Raw genomic sequence first — 25555 nt, forward strand, 5'->3', positions numbered from 1 at the left:
ACTGTGCACTTTGTCACAACCCAAACCACAAAGTGACTCGGTGCATTGCATAGTGATAACAGGCCTGTGTGTGTCAGGACAAACAGTTGTGTAGCTGTACAGAATGCAGATAAGAGGCTAATTGCATAGTGCTTTGTAGAGACAGGAGAGAGTCGGTATAAATATGTGTGGGATAATGGCACAGAAAAGGCAGAGGGGTGTGTTGAAGTACTGTAGTCGCATATCTGTGGTTGTCTGAAATACTGGCCTGTGCAATGATGCAATGTGTAAGAAGTGAAACGCTTGACTGCACAATTCTATTTGATATGCTTTTTCTAAAGTTTGATAGTTTGATCGGAAAGTTTGATATTTTATGTAGCTTATAATAAACAGTTACATTTTCATAAGCTCTCTTAAAATGCTTGTTGATCAAAAGGTATCTGATATGCAGAATTTTGACTCTAGGTCTACTACTAATAATAATAGCACAGTTTTGTAGTAGTTCACACTTCACCAGTCGCACTATGGCATAGTAGCTAGTTTCAACACAGGTGTTGCGTCAACAAAGTCGACTTGCAAGTTTACAAATCACCAAGAGAAACTTAATTGTCCATACCAACAGACAGTGGCTCAGCTTCACAATAATAAATTCATAGCGTGCAGAGTGGTGTTCTGTGTGTTCAACATTGCACTTGGGATACTCAAATGTTCTTATGAGAGGAAATATATATCTCCTGCTTAACAGTTTATCTACATCAGTAGGTTTAGTATTACCCTAGTATGCCTGGTTGTGTCTATTGATATACATAAACACTACACAAAGCCAAAAGTGGTCCACTCATGGCCATTGAAAAACATTAACCCTGATGATTTAAGTGATAAATGATGCCTTACTGACGCGTAGTATTAACCTGAACACCTGTTATGTGGCATGCATAAAATACCCACATAGTGACATCACAGAATCACCTCTCATTTAAATGGCCCATATGCCTGTCTCTCTGTCCATCTGCCGGGCTCAGTGTGGAACTAAACTATGTTTCAGGTCACCATTCAGATAGTGCCAGGGCAAAGGCAAAGTGCACACAAACACAAGGCTGTCCCGGCTGACAGAAGGGCTCAGAGTGTGGGTAATGAGAAACGTCCTCATGCATGGAGGCTCTTGTCAGCAGGTCTTTCTACCAAACACTCTGCACTTCTGAGAAAGACATAGTCACTTCTCTTACTTTCCCCTGACTTTAGTGGTATGTAAGTGGATTTGACGGTCCCACAGTGATAATGCAGATAATGCAGATAATGCAGATACTGGCAGTGTCAAGGTTACTAATTTTGTTGGCTTGCATTTGAAAGGCTGGTACACATCCCACTTCTCTGCACTTAACTTATTTTTGAATATACAAGAAATATTACATCAATATAGAGCAGCCTGACACTTAAAAGGACTTGATACAGTGGCTATTGTTAGAGACTACAGGGCATCCTTAGAATGTATTTTAGCCTGTTGTCATGTTACTGCATTTCTTGGCATCTCGAGTCCCTTCCGCTGAGACTGCAGTGTCCAATTAAGCGTTTGTCCTGGTTTCACCTTAAGAGCAGAATAGAAAAGAGAAAGCAAAGACCTGCATTCAGAGAGCTGTTGTGCAGATAGTGATGTCTGTGAGGAGGAGCCATGCTGGAGCCCTGGATGTGGTCAGACTGACACGATGAGTACAACATACAGATAAGAACATATCCGGCCCTGTCCCGTTATAGAACAGTGGCCCTCATTTTGAAAGTCACTTGTGTAAACAGAAGCGGGATTTATTTATATAGGCCTGGCTTGCTGCCTGATTGATCTGAAACGTTACACTGCAGTGACCATGCTGTCCTCCAGACCACAGCACACACATACACAATGTAAACGTGGATGCACTGTACATCAGAGCAGAGTGGACTGAGGGTACTCTCTGCTCTCATACTCTGTGATGCAGTAGTTAAAATTATAATAATAATAATGTGTGTCTGTTCTAAATTATGATTTTATTAGTTGGTTAAAAATTTGACATATAGGAGTATGAATACATTTCTCTGTACACTCCTGTTTGAGCACATTGCAAATTGTGAGTCTGTATAGAGGGTAATTTTTTGTAAAGAACTCTGAGTCATTTGATTGGTTGCTATAGGCCGTGTGTGGTGATTAACATCTGACCATCAGAAGTAGTGTCAGTATTTATTTTGATGGTCATTACAAAGAAACAACAAACAGTTCTGATTATTACAGATATTGAATGCTTTGAGGTGGAAAAGTGCTATATCAAAATCTGACCATCTGATATTAGTCAAAGACTTGGTCTAAAAAAAGGAGAAGTTTTTACTGTGATTATTTTGCCTGTCAACATTTTTGGTAAACTGACTCACCATGACAATGAAATGAAACAGTGAACAATGAATAAACTACTACATTCATCTTAACAAATGAACACTAGCCAGACTTTTCAGTCTGAAGTTTTGATTCGCCTCATTTTATGAAATCAGTTGTCAAAAGTGCTTCATGTTCTTTAGCTTCAGATGGTGTGGTCTCAGCCTGTCTGTTTTTCCATTCCTCTGTTCTTTCCCTGTGTAAATCAGGTGTACTGTTGTTGGCACTGTGTGTGGCCCTTCCTCGTACCCATCTCAGCCATCTGTGGAACTTGTCTGTTTGCTTCTGTAACTGTGTGACTGGGGCTCATGTGTTAGCTTCACTTAGAGACAACATTGACATTTAAAGCAGCGGGATAAGCTGCCGCTCACACCATGTGCCTAAATGTCAGTGCAGACTACTTATTATGGCTTGTCCACAATTCGCCTTCGCCCTTCTGCCTCTGTCTTTGAGGTTTTGGTCATAATAGTTCTCCGGCCACCTGTGTAGACCTCACCCAGAGAGGACTAAAACAAGACTTCAATGTCTCTGTGTCACGCTGAGAGCACAGAGCAACTGGAAATGTATTAGCACTTTGTCCTGAGGGCTGTCCCCTATCTCACTCAAACTGCCCAGACATGGGACCGCCTGACACTGGCCTGTCCTTCTGTTGTTAGAAGGCTTTTCAATGTGCTTTAATAGCCCCCACAGAATAAAGTTATTTGATTGATTGATTGATTGTCATCACTGAAGTATCAACACAAAAGTTGTAGTAGTAAGTTAAAATAGAATAAATTAAAGGTGCACAATGGCAAAGCATTTACATCTCCATGGAGATGAGCAGGTCAGGGACCATACACTCACATGTACACCTTTAAATGAATAATGTTTGTATTACTGTGGGTTGGATCAGTTGTTAGCTGTTTTTGTCTTTTGGTGCATCAAACATAAAGTAAACATTGTAATTATGTGGACCTAAAGCATTTTGTGTTTTCTTCAGGATCATTCATGAGGATGGTTTCTCCGGTGATGATGTGAAGCAGTACAAGCCAGTCGTGTACAGCAACACCATCCAATCGCTTGCCGCCATCGTCCGTGCTATGGATACGCTGGGTCTGGAGTACGGGGACAAAGAGCGCAAGGTCAGCTCTCACCCGCACACCACACAAACCGGTCTGACCAAATCTCATAGCGCTTACTCCACACAAGTCTCTTCACTACTACATTAATTTTCACGCAGAGCACCACCACAGACGGAAACATGTGAACATTGTGTCTCATCTCAAGTTCAAAACTGTGAACTCAGTCAGACAAAACCCAATTTAGCTGCTTCCAGTTAAGATTCTTTGTCATTTCTTCACCCTACACATAAGATCTCGCCACTTGCATTGTATCTATATGCATGTATTTAAACACACATATTTGCTATGCTTCAGAATGTGTAGTTAATGGATTGTGTCAATTTTGAATGCTAATGGAAATACATGAGCACATTTATACTTTACTTACTTTTCTTTGTTTTTATGATGAGTTAGTGATAAAAGACAAGCATTGGCAGATTCCACCCACTCTCATAAAGGACTGTGCCGATTCCCAATATTTATGCTCAGAGATGAACAGTGGAATGTGTCTGTCTGTAAGCACCACTAATTCCGGCAGTAAATCTCTTGTAGCCTGGAATTGATCTGTCAGAAATTGAAATTGTCGGAGCTAGTGTGGCCGACACACACCAGTGGACAGGAAGCACTGGGATTGAGTCACTGCCAAAGACTGTCGCTGTGCCCTGTTTAAACAGATTTATAGAGGCTGTATACACAATTTCTGCATGGAAGGTTGAAGTGGATTTTCTCTGTATTTGTCTTGTTGAAAATTCAGATCTGATTTCAAAATAAGTGCACCACAAACTAGCTATATTACATTTAGAATTTTCTTAAAATGTTTACATTTTGCTGGGGTTTTAAATGATAGTTTTCTGATGGATTCTCCACCAGAACTTGACATGTATAAAGCAAAATGTTATTTGTTTTTGAAAGAAAAATAACTTCAGAATTGAATTTTTTATAGTTTTAGAATCAAGAATCATTTTCGAATCAAACTGGGACCCCAATAATCAAAATTGAATCAAATGGCCAGGGACTTAAGGATTCATACCCTACTTAAAAGTGTGGACAGTATCCAGACATTGTACTTTGACTTCACTGTAATGCTGTCTTATCGTCTTGATGTTGCTGTAAACTATAAAATATGCCAGTCTGCATCAACATCGACTTTGGCTATAACTGACAGCTATTCATCAATTTGATTTATAAACAGTACCCACTGTGGGTAGCCCTGATTCATTGAGCTGATGTGAAGGGCTGCCAGCTAACCCCGTCAAGTTCTTGCCAAATTCTCATCATGCCAGTCTAACTTAGCCCTGCTTCCAAGTCCTCTAAATCCCCAAGCACACAAGTTCAGTATGATACGTTAATTGGGGGATTATAATGGAAAACTGTAGATACGCACTATTTCATTACTGTCTGCTAATAGTGATGGCTTGAGGTTAATTTCTTACATAACCATGGGAATGGTCTTTTTTGTTGATTGATTGTTCCAGGATTGGATATAATGAAGGGGCAATACTCTTTAAGTAAACTGAACCGCTTAATTAAATTGCAATGGAAGTTGTATACTTTTCAATTTAAGCACTTAATGGCATGCCATGTTTAGAGTCTCAGAGCCTTTATTCTATGATAATAGTCTAGCATCTTGATGCAATTAGTCATTTGTTCCACTACTAATGGTGTTACCTTTATCTTTTTTAGTCTTGCATTTTTGCACAGGCTGAAGAGGGATGTGTCCTGTAAGACAAAATACATAATGATTTTATTATATGGTTGATTATACCTTTTATTCATCAGGGTTTTATGCCCACAGGATATTGTTTTCTTTTTTAAATTAAGAATATTGTATTGTCTTCACTAACACAATTATGACAGTGGACATTTATTTTCCATGATGTTAGCTGCTGGTTCAAGTGTGCTTTGTGAAATGCACCACAATATATTTGATGGAAGTTGGAGTGAATAATAACGAACAGACAGAATGTACTTGGATAAGCTCACCAAAATAGTCCATAATGAGAAGGCTATCATTACCCAGGCTCACATTATCTCTCAAACACACACAGCAGTAGAAGCACAACCACCAGAAAGGCACATGCCACTGCTCTTAACCTTTTCCAAAGGCATAGCATATTTTTATTCACAAGGCGTCTATTGATACTGAAATAACAATACACCTATTGATCAGAATACAATATCTGTGTGTGTTTGTGTGTACCTTTGATAATATATGTGATACTGCTTTCCTGTCAGAGGTGAAGGAAGGGCTCATGGTCCCAGGGAAATTTGTTTCAATTCTAAATGCATGCGGTAAGGTGGGCATTAAGGACAGAGGTTATGTGTTACTGGAATGTCCAGCTCATCCCACTTTAATGTAAAGCTGTGAGAATTCTTTATTAACTTATGGATAAATGCATGTAATGAAAAGAGAAAAAAAGGAGTGAAAGTGACAGTGGAGCAGAATCAACCTGTGGGCTTTCCATTTCCTGTAAATGTCACCCATGTGGGGTACTCCTCCAGCCACCAAGAAGCTGTTGGACCATAACTCCCCAACACAAATACACAGCTCTTCCTGTCCTGCCCATTTTATCTTCATTTGGTGATGGCACCTCCATTTGTGCCTGTGACCTGGGTAGTTACTGTGGTAACACTGTGTTTTGCCTTCCTCTCAACACATTCCACAAGCTTGTGTCCAAGGGCGCTGGGACGCATACACTAGCTCACATGTACAATGATAACAGGCTGGAAATAGACAGCCCCACACTATGAATCTTCAAGAGGTTTTAACTGGGTTAAACAACAAGCATTTTGCAGCTCCATTTAGTGATTTAACCAATGAACTCAATCATTAATCTGTTAATCTTAATAAAGATTACATGAAATTTTGTGTAGTATGTGTATGCATGATACAAAGGATTTAGGAGCCTTTCATGTTTTGGGAATAACTACAGTATCCCCTGAATAGCATCACCAGATTTTAAAAGTAAGCCTAGAGCAATTGCAAGCAATGGATTCACATCATCTTTCTTCCTCCTGAGTGTGTGCCAGTGTAGGATCCACTGGCCTAGGGCTCCATTTTCTATACACTAATTGCTTGAGTGCATCCACACTATTCTCCCAGTGCAGCTTCCCACCCGTACATTATGTTTGTGCATGCGCGCTCAGCAGTAAAGTGTTGGATGTCTTCAGACCTGCTCAGAGGAGATGTGAGAGAGAAGGACACACTGTGCTCATCTGAACAGAAGTGGTATGAAATGTTATCTTCCTGCACCAATTCTGAATTATTTAGATGCAAACATTGTTAAGATTACGTAACCACAGTCACCTGTAGCCATTGTTAAAGTTGTGGTTTATAGCACAGCAGGTTATGGTGATGTCTGCAGCTGCCATCTTTTTACACATCTCTAAAAGGACTAAATAAAGGTCTTAAAACATACAGCACATCTCTAACTTCACTTTAATAGTGGCTCAGTTTTAGTATTGTTTTTACCTTTGTCCCTGTTTCAAAGAAGTAAATTAAGGACCCAGCTGCTCCTGTACATGCACACACAAACACACATGCACATGCAGCGGCACACGTACACACAGACAGCTCATAACAGAAAAACACTTTCGGTCTCAATGGACTCTTGAAGGGAGAGAGGGGAGTGAGATGAGAGTGAGGGGGTGGGAACAGAGGGACGCCATGAAAGGACACAAAACTAGGAGGAGCTCAGTCAGCAGACTGATCTCTGCTGATTTTGTGGAGGCAGCCCTCTCTCCTTCAGGGCCTCAGTGTGTGTCTGTGTCCAGGGGCCGGTCTGTGGACAACGCCCCTCTGATGCTGCGGCTCACCAGGCTCATTAAAGGAGACTGTAGCATGCACATAGGTGCTCCAAAACTACACCCCTACACCCTGTGTGTCCAACAGGTGCTGTTCAGTTAGTGACATAAGAATGCATATATTCAAATTCAGATTTAAGGCACCTTTTAGGGTTAAGGCCTTTTTTAGTATATACTTAAAACACCGTCAGTGCAGACAAATGATCAAATGTTGAGGATAATAAGTCTGCAGTCATGCAAGTGGTACCTCCACAATCTAAAATTAGTGTTTCTAGGCACAACAAACTACAACGAGATAAGAAATGAATGAAGCAAGATCTTTGAACTATGTTCCAGACTTTTCTCTTGTAACTGCAAAGTAAGCTCCAGTCCCATCACATGATCTTTGATCTGATGACCATGTTTTGAATAATGCTTTTATTGTTGACCTCAACCTAGAGTAGTACTATCCGAACTTTTGTCCCTATGGTTTAAGTCTGATCAAATGAAAACTGCGTGAGGTCAACAACCTCCTGATCTTTGGTACAAATGAACTGTTCCTTAAAAAGAAAACATCATAATTGTAGTTTAGTTTAGTAGTTTAATAGTTTTTGGGGTTTTTTTTATTCTACCAATGGGACTTCTGTTGTTAAGAGCCTGACTCAATAAAACCATCCTTTTATTAACATCTGAAAAGTAATGGTGACTCACAGTTGAGCACACACCTTTTTTAATGATGTCCATTTCCTGACTTGCAAACATAGTTTTAATTTGTTGCTCTCTTGCAGACAAAATATGCCTATTAATAAGAATACATTCCAATTGCTATATTTTAATATAGGTTATTTTACATGAAAAATGTCCAGCAAACATGTATCAGGGAGTCATCGGTAATGCATGCAGCTTTGATTTAGTCTCTTTTTATAGATCGCTTCCTGCCAGCTTAAGGTCAGTGGTCACATCCAGTTGCTGTTTGAAGTTGTATGCTTTATTAAGTATGTCTATTTGAAGTGAAGTGTGTGTGTGTGCGTGTGTGTATAAGTGCGCCACCTTCCTGCAGTGCAGCGCTTTGATTCTCGCCCCTCCTCCCTCACGTTTATTTTCGGCAGCAGCATCCTCCCTTTGTTTTATCCCTTCCACTAGCTCACTTTCTCTCCCCACATCCCTCATCATTTCAATTCTCAAATAATTTCACCCATTCTTGTTCTCAGTCTGTCCTTGAGTCCACACTTCTACTCTTGTCTTTTCATCTATTTCCAAACTCAGGCTATGGAATGAACAAATACACTTTAAAATCAGAATAAGACAATTGCAGTTGATCAAATTAATCAGTAATTTCTTATATTGTATGACAGTGGTATGGTGGGTCTTTTTTTGAGAGAGAGAGAGAGCTACAGCAAATAATCTGTCAGTAAAATCATGTGGTCAGACTTCAGAGGAACTAATATGCCAATGTTTTGTGCTGCATGCCAAAGATAAAAATAAAAAAAAATCAATATCTATAATGTTTAGCAAATTAACATTGAAAGTCATTTTAATTTGTTTTATTGAGACAAAATAAAAACTAAAATTGTCAGTAAGTTAAAAAAAAAAAGTCATATTGCTTTGCTGTTTCAGAACTCATGATCTAGCATTTTTTGCATTGTTTTGTGTTTATTTGCTGGTTTAAAATGTATAACATGAAACGTTGCATTGGGCATGCGAATCACAAATGACTAGGTTCCAGATATCATTTTACAGAGTACATGTCTAGGAATATATATATTATAGAAATATTTTTGTTCCCATTGTTACACATGGATAAAATATTAAATAAGATTCTGGCTGTTGACTGACACTTTATCTGTACATACTGTCTATATAAATATTATATAATTTCTTCCTGAGTGATGGGATAGGCAAAGTTTTGATCTTATCTCTGATTTCTTATTGATAGATTTTTTTTTTCTTTAATTCAGTAGATCTATAAAGTAAGCTCTGTACATTGCAGCCCATTGGTGGGTACAATCGATCCATGAAGACCTTTTATCTGCAGGTCACTGTGATGGGAGGTCATTAGACTCTGGATTATGCTGGCTTATTAACACATGTAGTCACTCTGGCATGCTTTTAGATCTTCTGTTGTCAGTACAGTATACCACATACACACACACAAACCATAACCTTAAACCTTAACCATAGCTCCTACTTGCTCAACCTTAACCTAAACCCTAACTTTAACCGACTGTATTTAACCCATATCTGAAACAAGGGAGGCAGGTCCCAGGTCATGTGAGTGTGTATACAGATTTTAGTCCCCACAATGTGATAAAATGTGATAAAAACTCAGTGGTAAAGGGATAAATATAAACTGCAGAGAGAAGAGTCTGCTGCTGTTGAAAGTGAGATTGTCACCGCTGAGAAATGAAGCGTATCCTAGCAACAGTACAGACCCTGAGCCTGTACCTGAGATTTAGGGATGGGTTTGTTCTCTCCGTACCACTGGAACTCTAATTGTAATGTTCATCTACAACTGGGTCATATTCCCACATAAGATTAGATATATCAGTATATCATCTTTTTGACCATTCTCTGGTGTGCGCCCCACCCCAGGCCCATAGCTAGGATAGGCTCCCTGGCTGAGTCAGTGTCTTTGGTGCACTACTTACGAGAACAACATTTCTACATAAATAAATTAGCTTAATGTATTGCAATCAATTGTATTAACAACCAAAATTTATTAGATATGGAAATTATTCAGAAAGATAGCAAGCAACAAATTAAGTGCTTTTTATATTTCAAAATCAACTGACTGGATTTCCAGTCATCTCAAAGCAATGATATTTGGGTAAAGTCATTCCACTTAAAGATGCTCAAGGACACCTGGAGTCACCAGTCAGGTTTGAATTTGTGCATTGACAGAGTTAATAAATCTGTAAAGTGCCTTGATAAATGACCAGTTAACACTGCTGTGGAAAGTTTCAAGTCGCTGGTCTATATACCGTAGATGCAATCTGGCCAGTTTGTGATAAAACTGTTTTAAATGTTTTGAGGGGAAGAGGTACATTTCATGCTTTCAAATAAAAAAAAAATAAGATAAGTGAATTGGTTAAATAACTCAAACTAATTCTGAATAAACTGTTGATTTAACAGTCAAAACTGTGCAGAATGAAATACTGTAAATGTAAGGAGCTTCAGTGTGTGCACACAGTGGTACTATTTAAGTTTTAACTCCAGTGAAGCAGCTGACAGCTCTCAGTTGTGGATCTGGTGATGACCAGGGCGTGAAGACATTCAGGTTTGTTTTAATGGCACCCCGCATTGTCTGGGACTGGCTCCAGTAATCTGGACTTGACAAGGACTCTGAAATGATGTGCTGTTGGATCCTTTCACTTCCTTCTTCTAGTCTCTCAGGTGGCTTTTGGTGCTGGTAAATACCTTTCAACAACACCTTAAGATAAATCTGTTAATTAAATTGAAATTAAGGGTAAGGCATGTTGATTGATTACTCTATCAATGCATCTGACATGAGAATATAGCAATTTGAGTCTAATTAATTAGAGTAATTCAAATCAACCAAAGAGACGCACACAAAGCAAGAACACTTTGATGGTGCTGCCATCATTTAAATCATTAAAAATGTGACTTCATAGTAGTTACTTTGTCTGTTAGATTTTCATTTGTCAAAAGAAGTGACCCTACAGGAACTCAATACCATATTGAGAATGAGATGTTTTTGTTGTTTTACCAATGCCTCTGGGGAGTGCTTCTAGTTTGTCCACCACTTTACTTTCTAATATAACATGTCCCTGATGTTCAATGCCAATGAGATCTACCATGTTGCATGCTTTCCAGTGCAACTCAGAGCAGTGGTTTTAGATAGTACGCCTGCAAACCATGTCAAACTGCATTAGATCAAAATGACTGAGAGAAGAAGCTGGAGGGGAAGCACTGGCGCAGAGAGCTAGTCCTTCAGCAGAGCTCCAGAAATTGTCCCGCAGCTGTGAAAGACTCCACATGCAGAGCTTAACACGCTGCTCAGAGCACAGCGCCCTCCCTCAGTCACCAGCTTCATGACGGACACATGGATCTGCAGCTGCAATATCATCCACCAGAAACTCCAATTATCTCTGTTGTCTCTCTATACCAGATTATCGTACAGTTGCATCATTAATGTTGGCATGGTAAGGAATAGTAGACGTAATGCAATTTCAAATTCTGACATATGACCAATATATGGCAAAACAATTCTACATATGCAAAGGAGCAACCACTCATCAAGAGGAAACGATGGGGGAGACATCGTATTAGATTTTGGTGCTTTATATTTGAAAGCGGTTGTTTGTTTTTTTTCCTTTAAATCTCAAAATCCCCTCAGCAAGTTGCTGAAATCAACCTCTGATATATGTTTGTGAGCAGTGAGCTGTGAAGCCAACTGTCAGTGTGACGCCTGTGTCCAGTATAGTTCAGAGATGTGGGCCTGTGCAGCCAGGGACTGGGTTCTCAGGTGCTGAGAGAGACAGAGCATGGACTCAACTCTCCAGAGACAGGCCGCTCTAAGGCAGAGCTGAATGATGTCCCCCAGGTGGACCACATGATGATGAATAGACAACACAGCACACTTTATATCAGTCAGAGCAGAATACTATATCCTGTGCCCTGTTCATTGTTCTGGCTGCTTAAGTTAATTGTTCCGCATTATCTTTTTAATAATACTGTGTCATGCTCTTACCAACATATTGATATTGGTATGAGCGTGATTTTGGATACATTTGTCAAGACAATGGACCAATTTTACAATACTGAAAACATGGCAAACAAGTCTAGATTTGAATAATCGATATTGTTGGTTTGGTTGTTTTTATTTGTGTTGTTGTCATAGCAAACAATTATTTTTTTATGTTTCTGCAAAACAGCAAAATGTCAATGATGGTGTGTCAGTTCATGGCTCAGACATACAGCGCATGTTTGCAAACACGCATGACAGCTCACAGTAATGAGGAGACCAAGCCTTTTCCCTGTGATGCCAAAGCTTTTTATTTAATACAATGATTTGTACTAGGCCAAAGCAGGATTATAATTGGATAAGAAACAGTAGCCAAGCAAAATTGGATTTCCAGCATTCGATGAAGTGCTCAGGTTTCTCAGGTATTTAATTTATAATGGATTCAATAACCTTCATGTGTGTTGTATTACGCTATGGGAATTTTCAAAGAAAGTAATCTCAGTAATTAAGCCATAAAATATGTTTAAAAGGAGGTACATTTAAAGATACCTCATTATGCAGTGCTTCAGTGCTTTTTGGACACTCAAAGACACTTTACGGTGCATTTTTCAGTCACTCCACATTCAGTGGTGGTAAGCTACTACTGTAACCACAGCTGTCCTGGGATAAACTGAGAGAAGCAAGGCTGCCAATGTCTGCAATCTGCCCCTCCAAACACTGGCAACATACACACACACCACATTCATAGTAGACAATACGGGTGACGTGCCTTGCTTAAGGACACAACAACAACAACACTGGTGCCCCATTGTGGTACCTGATACCCCCAGTAGTCTCCCATCCAAGAAGGCTTGTCTTGATAATTACTTTATTTTAATTACTTTATATTATCCTTCAATATATGATGGATGGAACAATAATTTTTGAGGATATTTTTCTTTGGAATAGTGCAGAACATTTTGTTATATTTCTTCTATGACAAGATTTGAGCTTTAGAGGGTTGAATAAATTACTAATTATATATACAAGCGTACTACTAATGTTTTAATTCTGCTAGATATGCAGTTCATGTTTTTTAACCATGTAGTACATTTAAAAAAAAATTTTTTAGATAATTCTACTCAACAGTTATTTTGTCACTGGCATTAATTAATTTCATCATTACCATTTATTGTCTATATTTTCTTCAGCAATATATCTTACTTCAAAATTTGTTTTGTGACAGACCTACATCCAAGTACTAACCAGGCCCATCCCTGCTTCGGGTTCTAAGATTTGATGTGATCAGACTTTGTCAAGTTTAGAAATGCAATGTATCCTCTTTATTTACTTCCTGTTATATTTTCTGTTTTGATTTACAGTTGTCCCTCACTATATCCCGGTTCACCTTTCACGGCTTCACGATTTGCATGCTTTTTTTTACAGCCTATGAACATGCAGTGTGTTCTGTGTCCTGATTGGCTAAGGGACAGTAGACCATTGTCAATCAATCTCCTTTGTGTCGTGTCTCCTGTACAATACAGAATGTGTTCAGACAAATTTACATAATGTTCAATCACAGTGTGATTCTGAAGTGCTGTATGTTTTATCCCCGACAAAACCCACAATGTCAATGAAACGTTCTGCACCGACAAAGGCACCTATGAAGGTTTGAACTTTGAGAGTGTTTAAACAAGAGAGAAATGTGAGAAAATGTGAATGCATGTCTGAGAAAGGCATATAAAATGTGTGGTGAGGGGTTTTACAACCTTAAAACATATATAATAATTGTAAAAAATAAAGCTGACTACTTCGCGGATCTGACCTATTGCAGGTTATTTTTAGAACTTAACCCCCGCAATAAACGAGAGGCCACTGCATTTACTTCTTTTCTTTTTCTTATTGTCCAACCTATCTCCTAACACATCCTGAACTTTTGGTAGCCTGGGAAGTTATGACATGTTGGGCTGACAAATATGAGAGACCTTAGGTTGTGTCCTTGGGGAAAACACTGCTTCCACCTGGTGTTCAAAAAATGTTTTGTTGGCTTAGATTGGCAGCCACATGTTCAGTCAGCAACAGGGCAGCTGTGGCTCCTGTTACTATCACCAACTGTGGAGAGTCTGCTGGCCAACAGTTAATTATCCACAGCTAAATATAGACAGCTGCCAATAAGATAATACATAACCTCTGCCATACAAACAGTTCCGCCTACATCTGCTTGTGTGAATGTCCTTTTCAATTTTACACAACACATTTTACAAAAAACAAAAGTGCAATTGCAAAGAAGACACACTGCTGTTACAGATAATAAAGTGTTTCTGTGTCAGGATGGATTATTATTCACTGTGCATGAAATTATAAGCAAAAAAAACAAAAAACTGATGGTGTGTTATGTAATAAGTAAGTATCATGCAATGTCACCTGTCTCTTAATCTGTTTTTCGGGTTTAAGCTCAGTAGTAAAATGTTCTTGTGAAAATTAGTTGAAAAATCATTGTCAGCCTCAAGCTAGTTCTACTGATTGTGGTTTAAAATGTGTATGTTTAAATCATTATGTAATATAGTGCAGATTATAAAAATTAGAAAGTGCTTAAAGGAGGAAGTAACAATATTTATTAAAAGGTCAGCATTATAAACTGGCAATATTTTTGTGCTTTGTTTCTCTGTTTTTACTCTCATTCTTGTAATCCAATTTGCATTTATGGAGTTTGCACATACAGTGGGGTTAATAATAGTGGGTGTACTTGTGTGTGAGCGGGCTCTGCCTTGTACATGTAAATTATGAAGAACATTTGAATCTATATTTGATGACCGACTCTTATTTAGAAGCCATTTGACAGAGCGTGATGGCAGCAGTGGGACTTGGTGCTTGTGTGCCATTTTATCTTCTTTAATCTAGTTCTTGCATGTGCCTGTAGCCAAGTATTGATAGGAAAAAGGGCAGAGACCATTGGATTCATTGTTACAGTGTTTTGTGGACTTTGCACCGGGAGGGCTTATCTTAACGTATGCTCTTCACTACTGGCCGCAGTGCACCATTTTTCAGTATATCATCAAGATATAAGCGTTTGGAGGTGGACAAAAAAAGTGATCTAAACTTTTATTACTACACTGTTACTTGTCATTTGATATTTTAATACTAAGACAGAATCTTTTTTGAAGTGGCTGTAATCGTCTAGATTTTTAAATGTTTAGCTTTTTATGCTAACCATTAAGAACAATGAGAGAAATGCACAAATTAATTACAGAATTAACTTTTATGAGCTTAAAAACACGTTACATTGGTGTTCCCTCATCATTAGTTCATCACTCAAACTGTAGCGTGGTCGATTCATTCATGTTAGTGAGTAACCTTGCATTGCAAAATATAAAATGATGGTATGTGTTATAGTTAAATTTTAAGTACCAGAACAATAAATATATTGTTAAATAATAATAATATATTGTTAAATAATTGATTTAACAATATGTCTGCTTTATGGAAACAGTCTGTGGAAACTGATTAATAGCAAGTGCCATTTCATGTTTTTCAGCGTGCTCTGCATTGTAATCTGGCATGTAATTTTTATTTTGAATGCTGTAGTGTAGTATAGTATTGTTTAGTGCTTTAATAACATAGACCGGGAAAGCAAACGTGAATGTTTCTCTCCTTTTAGTTGACACTAGTTTCTTTGAGAACAATAGCTGTGGCTCTAAGGTCATCAGTCTTTGTCCACTCTTTGAATTCACTGGAAAATTCAATGGTTTTGTCCTTCTGTTCTCATTCAAATTTGTACAAAAGAAATCCACATGTAAAGAAATTATTTTCGAAACAAAAGCACAGTGTTATGCATAATATCATTAGAGTCTTGAATCATTACTAACAAATTTAAAAAACAAAGTAAATTGCTTGATTGTATATGGAATTCACCTAAGTAGTTTGCATGGTTTCCCATTTCATCGTACTCAGTGGCAAATCTGCACGTCACCACAGCCATCTCTCAAATAATATCTGAAATGTGAGGATTTTATTATCCATAAGGCAGCTGATATCACATATAGACAGTGGGTAGTCAAGACTTATAGCGAGCAACAATTGCCATTTTGTGAGCCTTATCAGTGGTTACTGTAATGCTCTGTGAGGCGTGTGATTCATCTGCTCTTTTACTGCACGAATGGTCCAAATGTCAGGTGAAACTGATGCACATATTCTGCATTTGCATGTGGAGTGTCTTCGTCTCACCTGCTCAATAGTGTACATGAGGCGTAAAAGGTGATCAATGACTCATTTGTTCTGCTGCTGGCCACTTATACAAGCTCACCTTTTAGAAAGATAATGGCAATGTTGGTAGTAGGTATATCAGAAAGAATCGATTAATCATTAATCGTTATTGTTCAGGTCACAATATAACTTTGCAAAATAAAATTAACAAATGTGACGGAATTGATTTTACTGTCATTGTGAAATCCCTCGTTGGCAGTACATTTATAAGTGCATTTATAAACTATATATTTTGTTTGCCCTAAATCTGCTTTGATTTTGCACAATAGCATCATAGTTTGAAGGAAAATTGATGTCAAACTATATAACTGTGTTTGTGTGCCTTCAGCTGTTCTGTTTGTACACTGCTTTGGCATTTGGAGTCTAATCAATGCCCTGCTGACTACTGCTGCTAATTGAAGGTTAGCAGATACCATCAGCGTGAGATTCTCCTCTGCCTCTGTGCCCTTCTGTCTTCCTGTATGTGCACGCCTTCATATCAGATGCATCTCTTCTGCATGCACCTTGTAAAATGTACCTCGTATCTTTCATGTTTGATGGAGAAAGAGCACATCCACTCAAATAAATTAGGGACAGCATTTGAGATCACTTGGTAGGTTATATTTCAAGTGATAACACATTTCTGGTGGATGTTATTGTATCTCAGTGGAGACAAGCAGCTGATGACACTAGGCCAAGAGGTTCTCATGAGAGGTGACACCGTTCCCAGAAAGAATGCATGTTTTTCAATTACTGAGCAATAAAAATGCCTGCAATTGCGTAAATGCAAAATAGAGATGTTTAATGCCATATTTTGGAACATTCTATGCAAAGCAGTCCCTTTGGAGACAGTGGAGCAGGTGATTGAACCCACATAATGAGTTACGTTGTGCACCTTTAACTTCATAGTTCATAATGGTTGTAATGTTCAAATACATATTTTCTTTTAAATACAGTACTGTCAAACCTAACTTCTGCATAGCGCTTGCCTCTGAACTTTCTTGAGTATGGTAATCCCTTCTGGCATGACAAACTGGTTGGTTGTGCCCCATTTTCCTCAGTGCATTGGTCGTACACTAACACTACTCCTTTGTCTCTGCTGTGGAGCCTGTGTGCACAGTCCAGTCCAGATGATCCTATGTGATATCTGTACAGAGCCGCTCTGACAGCGTCATGTCACCCTGACTTTGTGTATGTTTGCGCTGCATTATCCTGCAGCACCCACGAGCCGATAGGGTGATTAATTTTGTAGTCTGCTGTTACCATGGCAACTCGAGCACCTGTGAGAAAAGAGGAGAAGATGAGGAATGCCAATATTGAGAATAAATAAGGCATATAAGTAAAGGACAACAATCAAAGTACAGGGAAGGAGCTGATCAGAGGAGCTAACCTCAGTACAGTTTTGGTCCTAAAATAAATCTACCACAAGTCTTTGTCTACCATCCTCATACACGCCTTCCTCTCTAATTCATCTTTCTTCAATTATTAACTTCATAAAAAGCCGCATCTGTCAGTTCATCAATAATGTAGCCTTAAATGGGGTGTCCCCAGTGAGCTGAGGGGTAGAGGCGTAAGACCCATTCCCCAGCGCTTTAGTAAGATGGAAAGAGCACATCCATCTATCCATGCGCCTGGCGGTCTCTGCTTCTCCCACTTCTTTAGAACTTCATTTTTACACACTCTATGACTAGGAAAGGAAAACTAGTATTTAGGGATAGTCCGATTTGTCCATGTTCTATTCTGGGATACCGCGGTATTAAAATGCCATGGTATTAGTACCATGAACCACAACCATGAAGTTTTTTATAAAACTGTATACTCTCAGGTCCTGGTTGGCCATGGCTGGTCATGGTTGGTCAGTTATCATACTCAAATTACCAATGAGTATTCTTTTGTAATTCTACTTTTCTTGTCTCTGTCTCAGAAACACCTCTCTTACCGATTAATGCTTTTTTCATTTGGGTATATGCCTTTGCAATATTCCCTCAGAAGATGTACAAATAGACTTTGATTTACAAAACATATTTTTTTTTTGTCACAAATTGTATTCTTTCTGTTTTGAAACAGAGCATAGCTATAAAAGCTTGTTGAATCCAATGATTTTATTGCTTAATCTCCCTCATTTCCTCACTTTGTCTTTGGTGCCATTCTGAGTGCTACTCCTATTGATCAGTCAGGCTCAAGGGTATGTGTACGCACCCAGCAATAACAAAACATGGGCCCCAACGTGTCTGAACTTTTAATGGAGTAACTCTTTCACTCCTCCTCCCCCTCGTCTTCCTCTTGTAAACTAACCATGACCTATGACACTGCAGGAGTCACAGCTCAGAATCCTTAACAGTAACCAAATTGTGCTCTATAGATGTGCCTTTATTGCAAATGGGCTGATCTAATTCATAAAGGAACTGGGGTGATCATGTGAAAAAGCCCAGGGGCCAAGGACTCCTGTTTTCTGCAGTTATGTAATGAAAATGAACAAGCATGATAAGATAGATTTGTGTTAGATTGAAAATAAGGGATTGATGTTGACAGAAAAGCAATACACACAAAGAGGATGGTCTGAATGTAACTGTATGAAATGCAGTTCAGTAAATATGCATCACAGGTTTTTGCCCAAAAGGGGACATGTGAATTATTAATGACATCTTTTTTTGTGCAGCGCTACAGTGGTTTCACTCACTCGTCTTTTTTTCCCACTCTCGATGTAGGCTCCTCATTAGCCCAGTTTAGAGATAGCTGCTTATGTTTAGTACTTTGATCCACTGCATATGAAATCAAATTCTTTTTTGTCTTGATTCTTGAGTGTTTCAGTGGATCAGCAATATAGTGAAGAAAACATGGTAGAGACACTCAAAATGTGCGGCATTTGTTGTAGTAGTAGTAGAAAGTATCGCCAATGATTTGACAAGATTGATATGTACAGCCTTAACAGTGAAAATTATCAGTAAATGAAAACAAAATTCATTTGTGTTGAATATTTTGGATATTTCATTAGAGAATGAAAGGAATGAGCCAGTCTTGACAATGCCATATAAACCTATTGCTATCTTTTGTAGAGTAGAAAGAGCCACATGGTAGATTCACTTGCAGACGTTAAAATGTAGTTTGTCAATAGTGTTTAGTAACTTGATGTCCCATTGTCCCAATATTAAACATTGTAAGTACTGCATAAACTTAAGTTCAAGTTAATGTTTGTTTTAATTCTGTAATTGTGTTCTGTTGTTGACTTGTGTAGTTGTCCTCAAGCACAAATAAGAGATTTTTAGATAAAGCGTGAAGGAGCATTGGAGATAGTGACACAAACAGGAAGTGCTGTAGGACAGAAAAAGAGAGCAAGCTCTAATGTGTGTCCTCTTCGATGTGTTCTTTGTAAGCCCTTCAGAGCCATAGTGCGGCTAGTATGAGCTCCGTCATGCATACAGTAATAGGCCCTGGCCCCTTCTCCCTGTGAGGTTATGTGGATGTGCTGCTTCTCCTCACTATTCTTCCATGAGCGGTTTAGAGGGGGTGGAGGGGAGGCAGTTTGAATAGAGCAGTAGTTCTCAAAGTGGGGGGTGCAGCGGTGGGGGTGAGAGGCCGCCAGATCATTTCCAGATATTCTTTTATTATAAAATATATTAATACAGTTATTTATTTTTTACTTTAGTCCATATGTTAAAAATACTATTGAGTGAGTAAATATAGGATAATTGTTGAAACTAAAAATAAACTGGCTGGGTCTGAGCCCAGATTTCACTGCTGTGTTGTCTGATCGGGACAGGTTCTTGTCTGTATGTGTGCTCCTTGTTACAATCCAGCTCGTGTGGGGTAGGGAAGTAACAAAAAAGAAAAAAACAAGATGAAAAAATGGTTAAATAAGGTAATTTAATTAACAAGAAAGTAAGGGTGAACTAAACAAAAGGGAACTAAACATACATAAACAAAGGTACCAAGGAATTAAACCAAAAAACAATAAAGATAAAGTAACTAAACACAAATTTTACAATAACAAAATCTTACAACTAGACAAACTCAGTCAGTTTATTACATCAGCCTTTATTACGACGGAGTATAAGGGTCAGTTAAATCAAATAAATTATATGAGCGCTACGAGAATAAAGTTGTAGCATTTTGACGTTAAAGATGTAATTTTACAAGAATAAAATCAAAACCTGAAAAAGTCTTGATTTTATAAAGTTTACAAGTTTATAAAGTCAGAGTAATAAAGTATATAAAAAGAATAAAGTCATAATATTACAACTTTGTAATATTACGAGAATAAAGTCGTAATATTACAGGAATAAAGACATAATATTATGAGAATATAGGCTACTGTGCGTGAATGGGTAGACTAGTGTGTTACGCGTTATGTAGAATTTGAAGCATTTTGTTCGGATATACTTTCAACTGGGGTTTACACACGGTGAAATACTGTGTCTTTTAGCCCACCATCATCAGCACACTATCATCAGAACAAGAAATTGTTACTTTTGTGAAAGAGGAACTGGCTCCATAACACACTAGTTTACTCATTCACGCACAGTAGCCTATATTCTCATAAAATTACAACTTTATTGTCATAAAATTACAACTTTATTCTCATAAAATTACAACTTTATTCTCATAATATTATGACTTTATTCTCGTAAAATTACATCTTTAATGTCGAAATGCTACGACTTTATTCTCGTAGCACCTGCACAATTTATTTTATTTAACTGATCCTCATACTCTGTTGCACTTTATAACAAAGGCAGTGTTGTGGAGCACAGGCTTTTTGTTTTGATAACTTTACACTTTTGCTATGCAATTACCTGGACAGAGGAGGAGGATTATGGTGAAGTTTGCACAAACTTGTTTGGACACATCTTTTATGCACATGCACTCCACACTGGATATTCCACATTTGTTTGGAAATTGCGCTTTCACAGGACCAAGGAGAAAAGGCACTTTGGCGGAGTTTGGTTCATATTATCTATGTGGCTACAGTCACACTGCAGACTCTGGCTGGATGTGGATGTATTATCATGCACTTTGACTTTGAGACACTGTTTAGGGCCCACACTGGAGACTTGATGTGTTTTCGAGTGGACACAACTTGAGTCTCTGGACACATGTTAAAACATGAGTGTTCTATGCGCCATCCGATTGTGCAGGTCACAGTTGTGACTTGTATATTGTGAGCACCTGAGATCCTGTTCAGTGCCCAGCCCTATGTGAAGGTGTGAACACATGAAGCAGGCACGCTGGTTCTGCCACTAAAATGCCTCTGGAATAGAACACAGTAATGCGCTGAGTGGAGAGTAGAGACAGAAGAGACCAAGAGAAATTGGGGAAAAAAGATGGGGGATGCTGTATCTGTGTTAATAAAGCCAGCCAAGCAACTAGCACATCCTTCTAGTCTTGTCCTGCGGAAAGCTCTGCCCACAGAGTTTTACACACCAGCACTAGCCTGGTATCACGCTAGGTTGACTGGCCGACAAGTGCAACATTTTTGGCTATGTCTACAGGTGGGTGATGTGCCAAAAATGTATAACAATTTTCCTATATCCACATCAGGAGTCAAGTAGTCATCTGCTTCTTCTGTCAGTTCAAACCTCTCTTTGAGCAGTAATATCCACCTGTCACTTACTCAGAACCTTGCAGTGGCTCTCCAATAGGAGGAGTGGGAGGGGAAAAATGTCTGTGTTTAACCATAGTACTGCATTAAACAGAGGAGCACTGAAGCATGATATGACTATTACACCAATATCAGCAGATTGTCACAGGGTTCAGGTCAGATCAGATTGATTTATAACGCTATATCACCCAGAACTATCTATGTCCACATATTCTAGTACAGCACCTTCATTCATTACAGGAGCTTTTTGGAAAGAAAACGTAACATGAAAAAAAATGGTGTGCATTGTTTAAAGTTTTGTGCTGTGTCCTGTTGTTTGAGTTTTCAACAAGCTGCAGCATTGTTCCTATCTAATGATACTATGAAGTGCTATGGTTTAGAATAGAACCCACTATATGATTCACAATGTTAAATTTGTTCTGAATCAAGTATATTTATGTTCCTGGTAAATCTGATGTGTAGTTTTTTGGGTTATTTTACCATTAATTTAACCAAACAAAATACAGAATTAGGTTTTGTACTTCCTAATTGTTTTTGTAGTTATCCTATGACCTACATCTAACACCAAAGTGTACCAGGTGCACACAAAGGATAACCCAGGATCAATAGCTTTTTATCAAACAGGACACTCTATTGTTTATGCCTAAGAAGTGCTTTGAAAAGGGACGACATTATGTTCAGAGATGACACAATAAGTGCTATAGACAAATTGCACACCTCTGCTCGTGGACAGATGATTCACAGACCTACACAGGCATTTCTAGGCTGAGCTCATCAAGAATGCTCGAGTGTCATTATTTATAGCTCAACGAAAAAAGCAGGCCTGACTCAAGTCCTTTCTGTGTGCGCTTTCCACGCTGCAGTAGAAATACAATAATCTAATCCAACTGCGTTTATCTGCATAGCCTCCATGGTGTATAACCACTGTGCAGTTCTTTTGCTTGTTTAAAATCCTTAGCCTTGGAGATATGCTCTTTTTCTCTAGGACTAGCACCATTCAGTTTTCTATGAGCCCCTTTTGCCAGTCACTAGGATACCAAGCAGTTACCGTAGCAACCATGCTAGCCAGACATCTCCACAGAGCTTGCAGCCTGGAGGTCACCTGACGAGCCATCTCTGCCCTGATTGGTCGTCCTGCTTTGGCCACATCTTTTTACATGCTTTCTCTTCTAAACTGGGCCCCACAAATCCCTCCATCCTCTCATTTTCATACATTAATTTATTCTCTCTTCTTCTCTTTCTCGTCTTGGTATTCAGCCCACTGTTACAACACCGTCACTGAAATAATTTGATGGTTTTGGTTTCAAGAGGCAGTATCACATGTGAGAACAGACTATAGAATTGTCTCAAAATGGAGGAACATTCACCCATTCACAGTGTAGGAGGTATTTAGTAAGGATATTACATGGATTACATGGTGGATCTGACTCCTCCCAGCATTGCTTTTTAGCTCACACTGAAAGATATTTGTTGTTGCAGTGTATGTGAATAGTCAAAACTACACTCCTTAAACTATCAGGACAAAGTATATTTGATTACAATATTTGATAACATATGTGCTGTAGCACCTCCATGGTGCATATAAATTAATTAGTTAATACAGCAGTTGTATGTAAACGTATCGATGTGTTGTCTTTGTATTGTTTCTTGAACTGTATCTTCCTATGGCTCCAATAGTTCCCAAATGCTCCTAGGCCAACAGGGAGACAGAAGCCTTTCCAGTGCGTCATCCATTTTTCCCCCAAGATGATATTTGGTTCACAGAAGGGAGTGCCTCGCTGCATCTCCAAAGCATCAGCTCTGGTTAATGTATTGGGGATCATGTCTTACTGAGCTTTGGGTTGATTTGGCGCTCTGTTAATTGATAATGGCATTATGGCACATCATATTATTTATAACTTGTTACAAATGCCAACTCTGCACTAAATGATTCCATATTCTCTCACTAACTTATGCTTTCTGGGTGGTTAAAACTCTTCAGAGCCCAGCTGACACTTACAAGTCAATGGGATGCTATGCAGATGAGTGTAGTCTCAAATGTCAAAATACTATGACTGAGTCACTGCTGTTAAAAATGGAAATCATGATCCAGCGTGCCACCATGAAGATCTCTCCTCAAATTCACACTTGATGAATTTACATCTTGACAATAAAGCATTTTCAAATCATTCAACAAAAGCAGGCAGAAATGACAAGTATTGAGATAGTGCAATATGGGCCCTTTAAGCATATTACAATTTTTTGGGCTATGTTATGTTTCCTCATCAAAAACATACCTGGAGTTGTGTTTTGTTTCATTCACACGTATTTGAGTAACCCTGCATTATTGGCCTGTCTACATCTCCAAAGCTCAAAATGCTCTGTTCCACCTTTTGATATCCCAAAGCAGTAGTTTTAAAGCCAACAGCTACCTTTTACCTTTAGTTCAGTAGGGATTGGAAACATTGGAATCATTTTGATAATTTCAGAGCTGAAATCATCCAAATGATTCTAGTGAAGGTGTATGGAGTTTAAAAACACAGTAGAGCACTTCCTGTATTACCACATAACATCAGAAGGTAGAACAGAGTGTTTTCTTTTTGAGAGAAGAACTCAGTCTAAATATGCAAGGTTTGAGTGTTAAACATGTGTGAATGAAACAAAACATATTTATATATTTTTGAGGAGGTAACAACATTATGATATTCACAATATGCACTCTAAACCTACTCTTAAGTTTTAAAGGTGCTATATTATAACTGCAGGAACATTAACATTTGAAAGAAGGCTGAAATAAGAACTGAAAAATTAATATAAGAATCACATGCATTTCAGAACACGGAAGTCTAAACTACAGGCAACCAACTCAAATTTGATTTTAATTTGATTGTGTTGTATTGCGCAGCCCTACCTTGGGTACTGCTAAAAAGTAGAGAGCAGCCAACACCCAAGTAAACGAGTACTTATCTAAAACGTTGCACCTCTCATCTGGCCTTATATAACCACCCTTGTGATCTGAGCAGGGCAGAGGGGGAAACTGGAGACTCCTTTGTAAAGAGTGTTAAAAGTGCAGTCGGCTTTGATTTGAGCTCTATAACCTTCCTCTCTAGTTCGATCGAGAAGCTTTTATGCAGGCTGCGAGTGTGTGTTTGTTGTAGTCAGAATACACATTGTGTGTTGAGACGTGGAGCTTAAGGTTTGTTAGAGAGGAGTAGGGGTGACATCTCGCCTCTCCGACTAAATATAGCTGAAGTATGAGAAGACAGAGGATGGTGTAGATGCCAATCCGATAAGTAACTGATACAATGATATCACAGGAGTGATACAAAGGGAACAAATGTATTGGAAAGTTTTGAAACATGTAGAGTCAAATATTCAAGATGAGGTCAATCCATAATATGAGGGGACTCTGTGGGACATTGTGGCATCTGCTTGGGTTAACTAAATGTGATTGGAGACAATCAAGGCTTTTTGACACACAAAATAATCCAATTTACTGCTCCCCAGTCTGTAATCTGCTCCAAACATGCATTTACTGACAGGGATTGACTGTAAACCTGCCAATTTAAAAATCTTAAACTGATCTTTAAAGAAGACCTATTGTGCTTGTGTCTGCTCTATTGCTATAATCTGTGACACCTGTGGATCATTATGTTGTAATTTGCACATCTTAAATCACAATATTCATCTAAAACTACTTAATGAAAAGAAACAAGTCCACTGGTGTCCATGTTAGAAAACTGCAGTGCCCAATGGGAACTGACGTCGCGATATACGTCATCACAACAAAG

The 25555-nt window shown here is 38.6% G+C and overlaps 1 protein-coding gene across 3 annotated transcripts in view; it reads left to right on the forward strand.

The window, feature by feature from the left end:
* The window catches only part of LOC117371777 (guanine nucleotide-binding protein G(o) subunit alpha), a 69722-nt gene that overhangs the window by 13160 nt on the left and 31007 nt on the right, over positions 1-25555 (forward strand). For all 3 annotated transcript variants that reach the window (XM_033967439.2, XM_033967440.2, XM_033967441.2), the window contains exon 3: positions 3357-3498. In XM_033967439.2, the coding sequence (XP_033823330.1) occupies positions 3357-3498 (142 nt within the window). The remainder of the gene's footprint in view (positions 1-3356; positions 3499-25555) is intronic.

The sequence above is a fragment of the Periophthalmus magnuspinnatus genome, chromosome 6, assembly GCF_009829125.3.
Source record: "Periophthalmus magnuspinnatus isolate fPerMag1 chromosome 6, fPerMag1.2.pri, whole genome shotgun sequence".
Taxonomy (NCBI): Eukaryota; Metazoa; Chordata; class Actinopteri; order Gobiiformes; family Gobiidae; genus Periophthalmus; species Periophthalmus magnuspinnatus.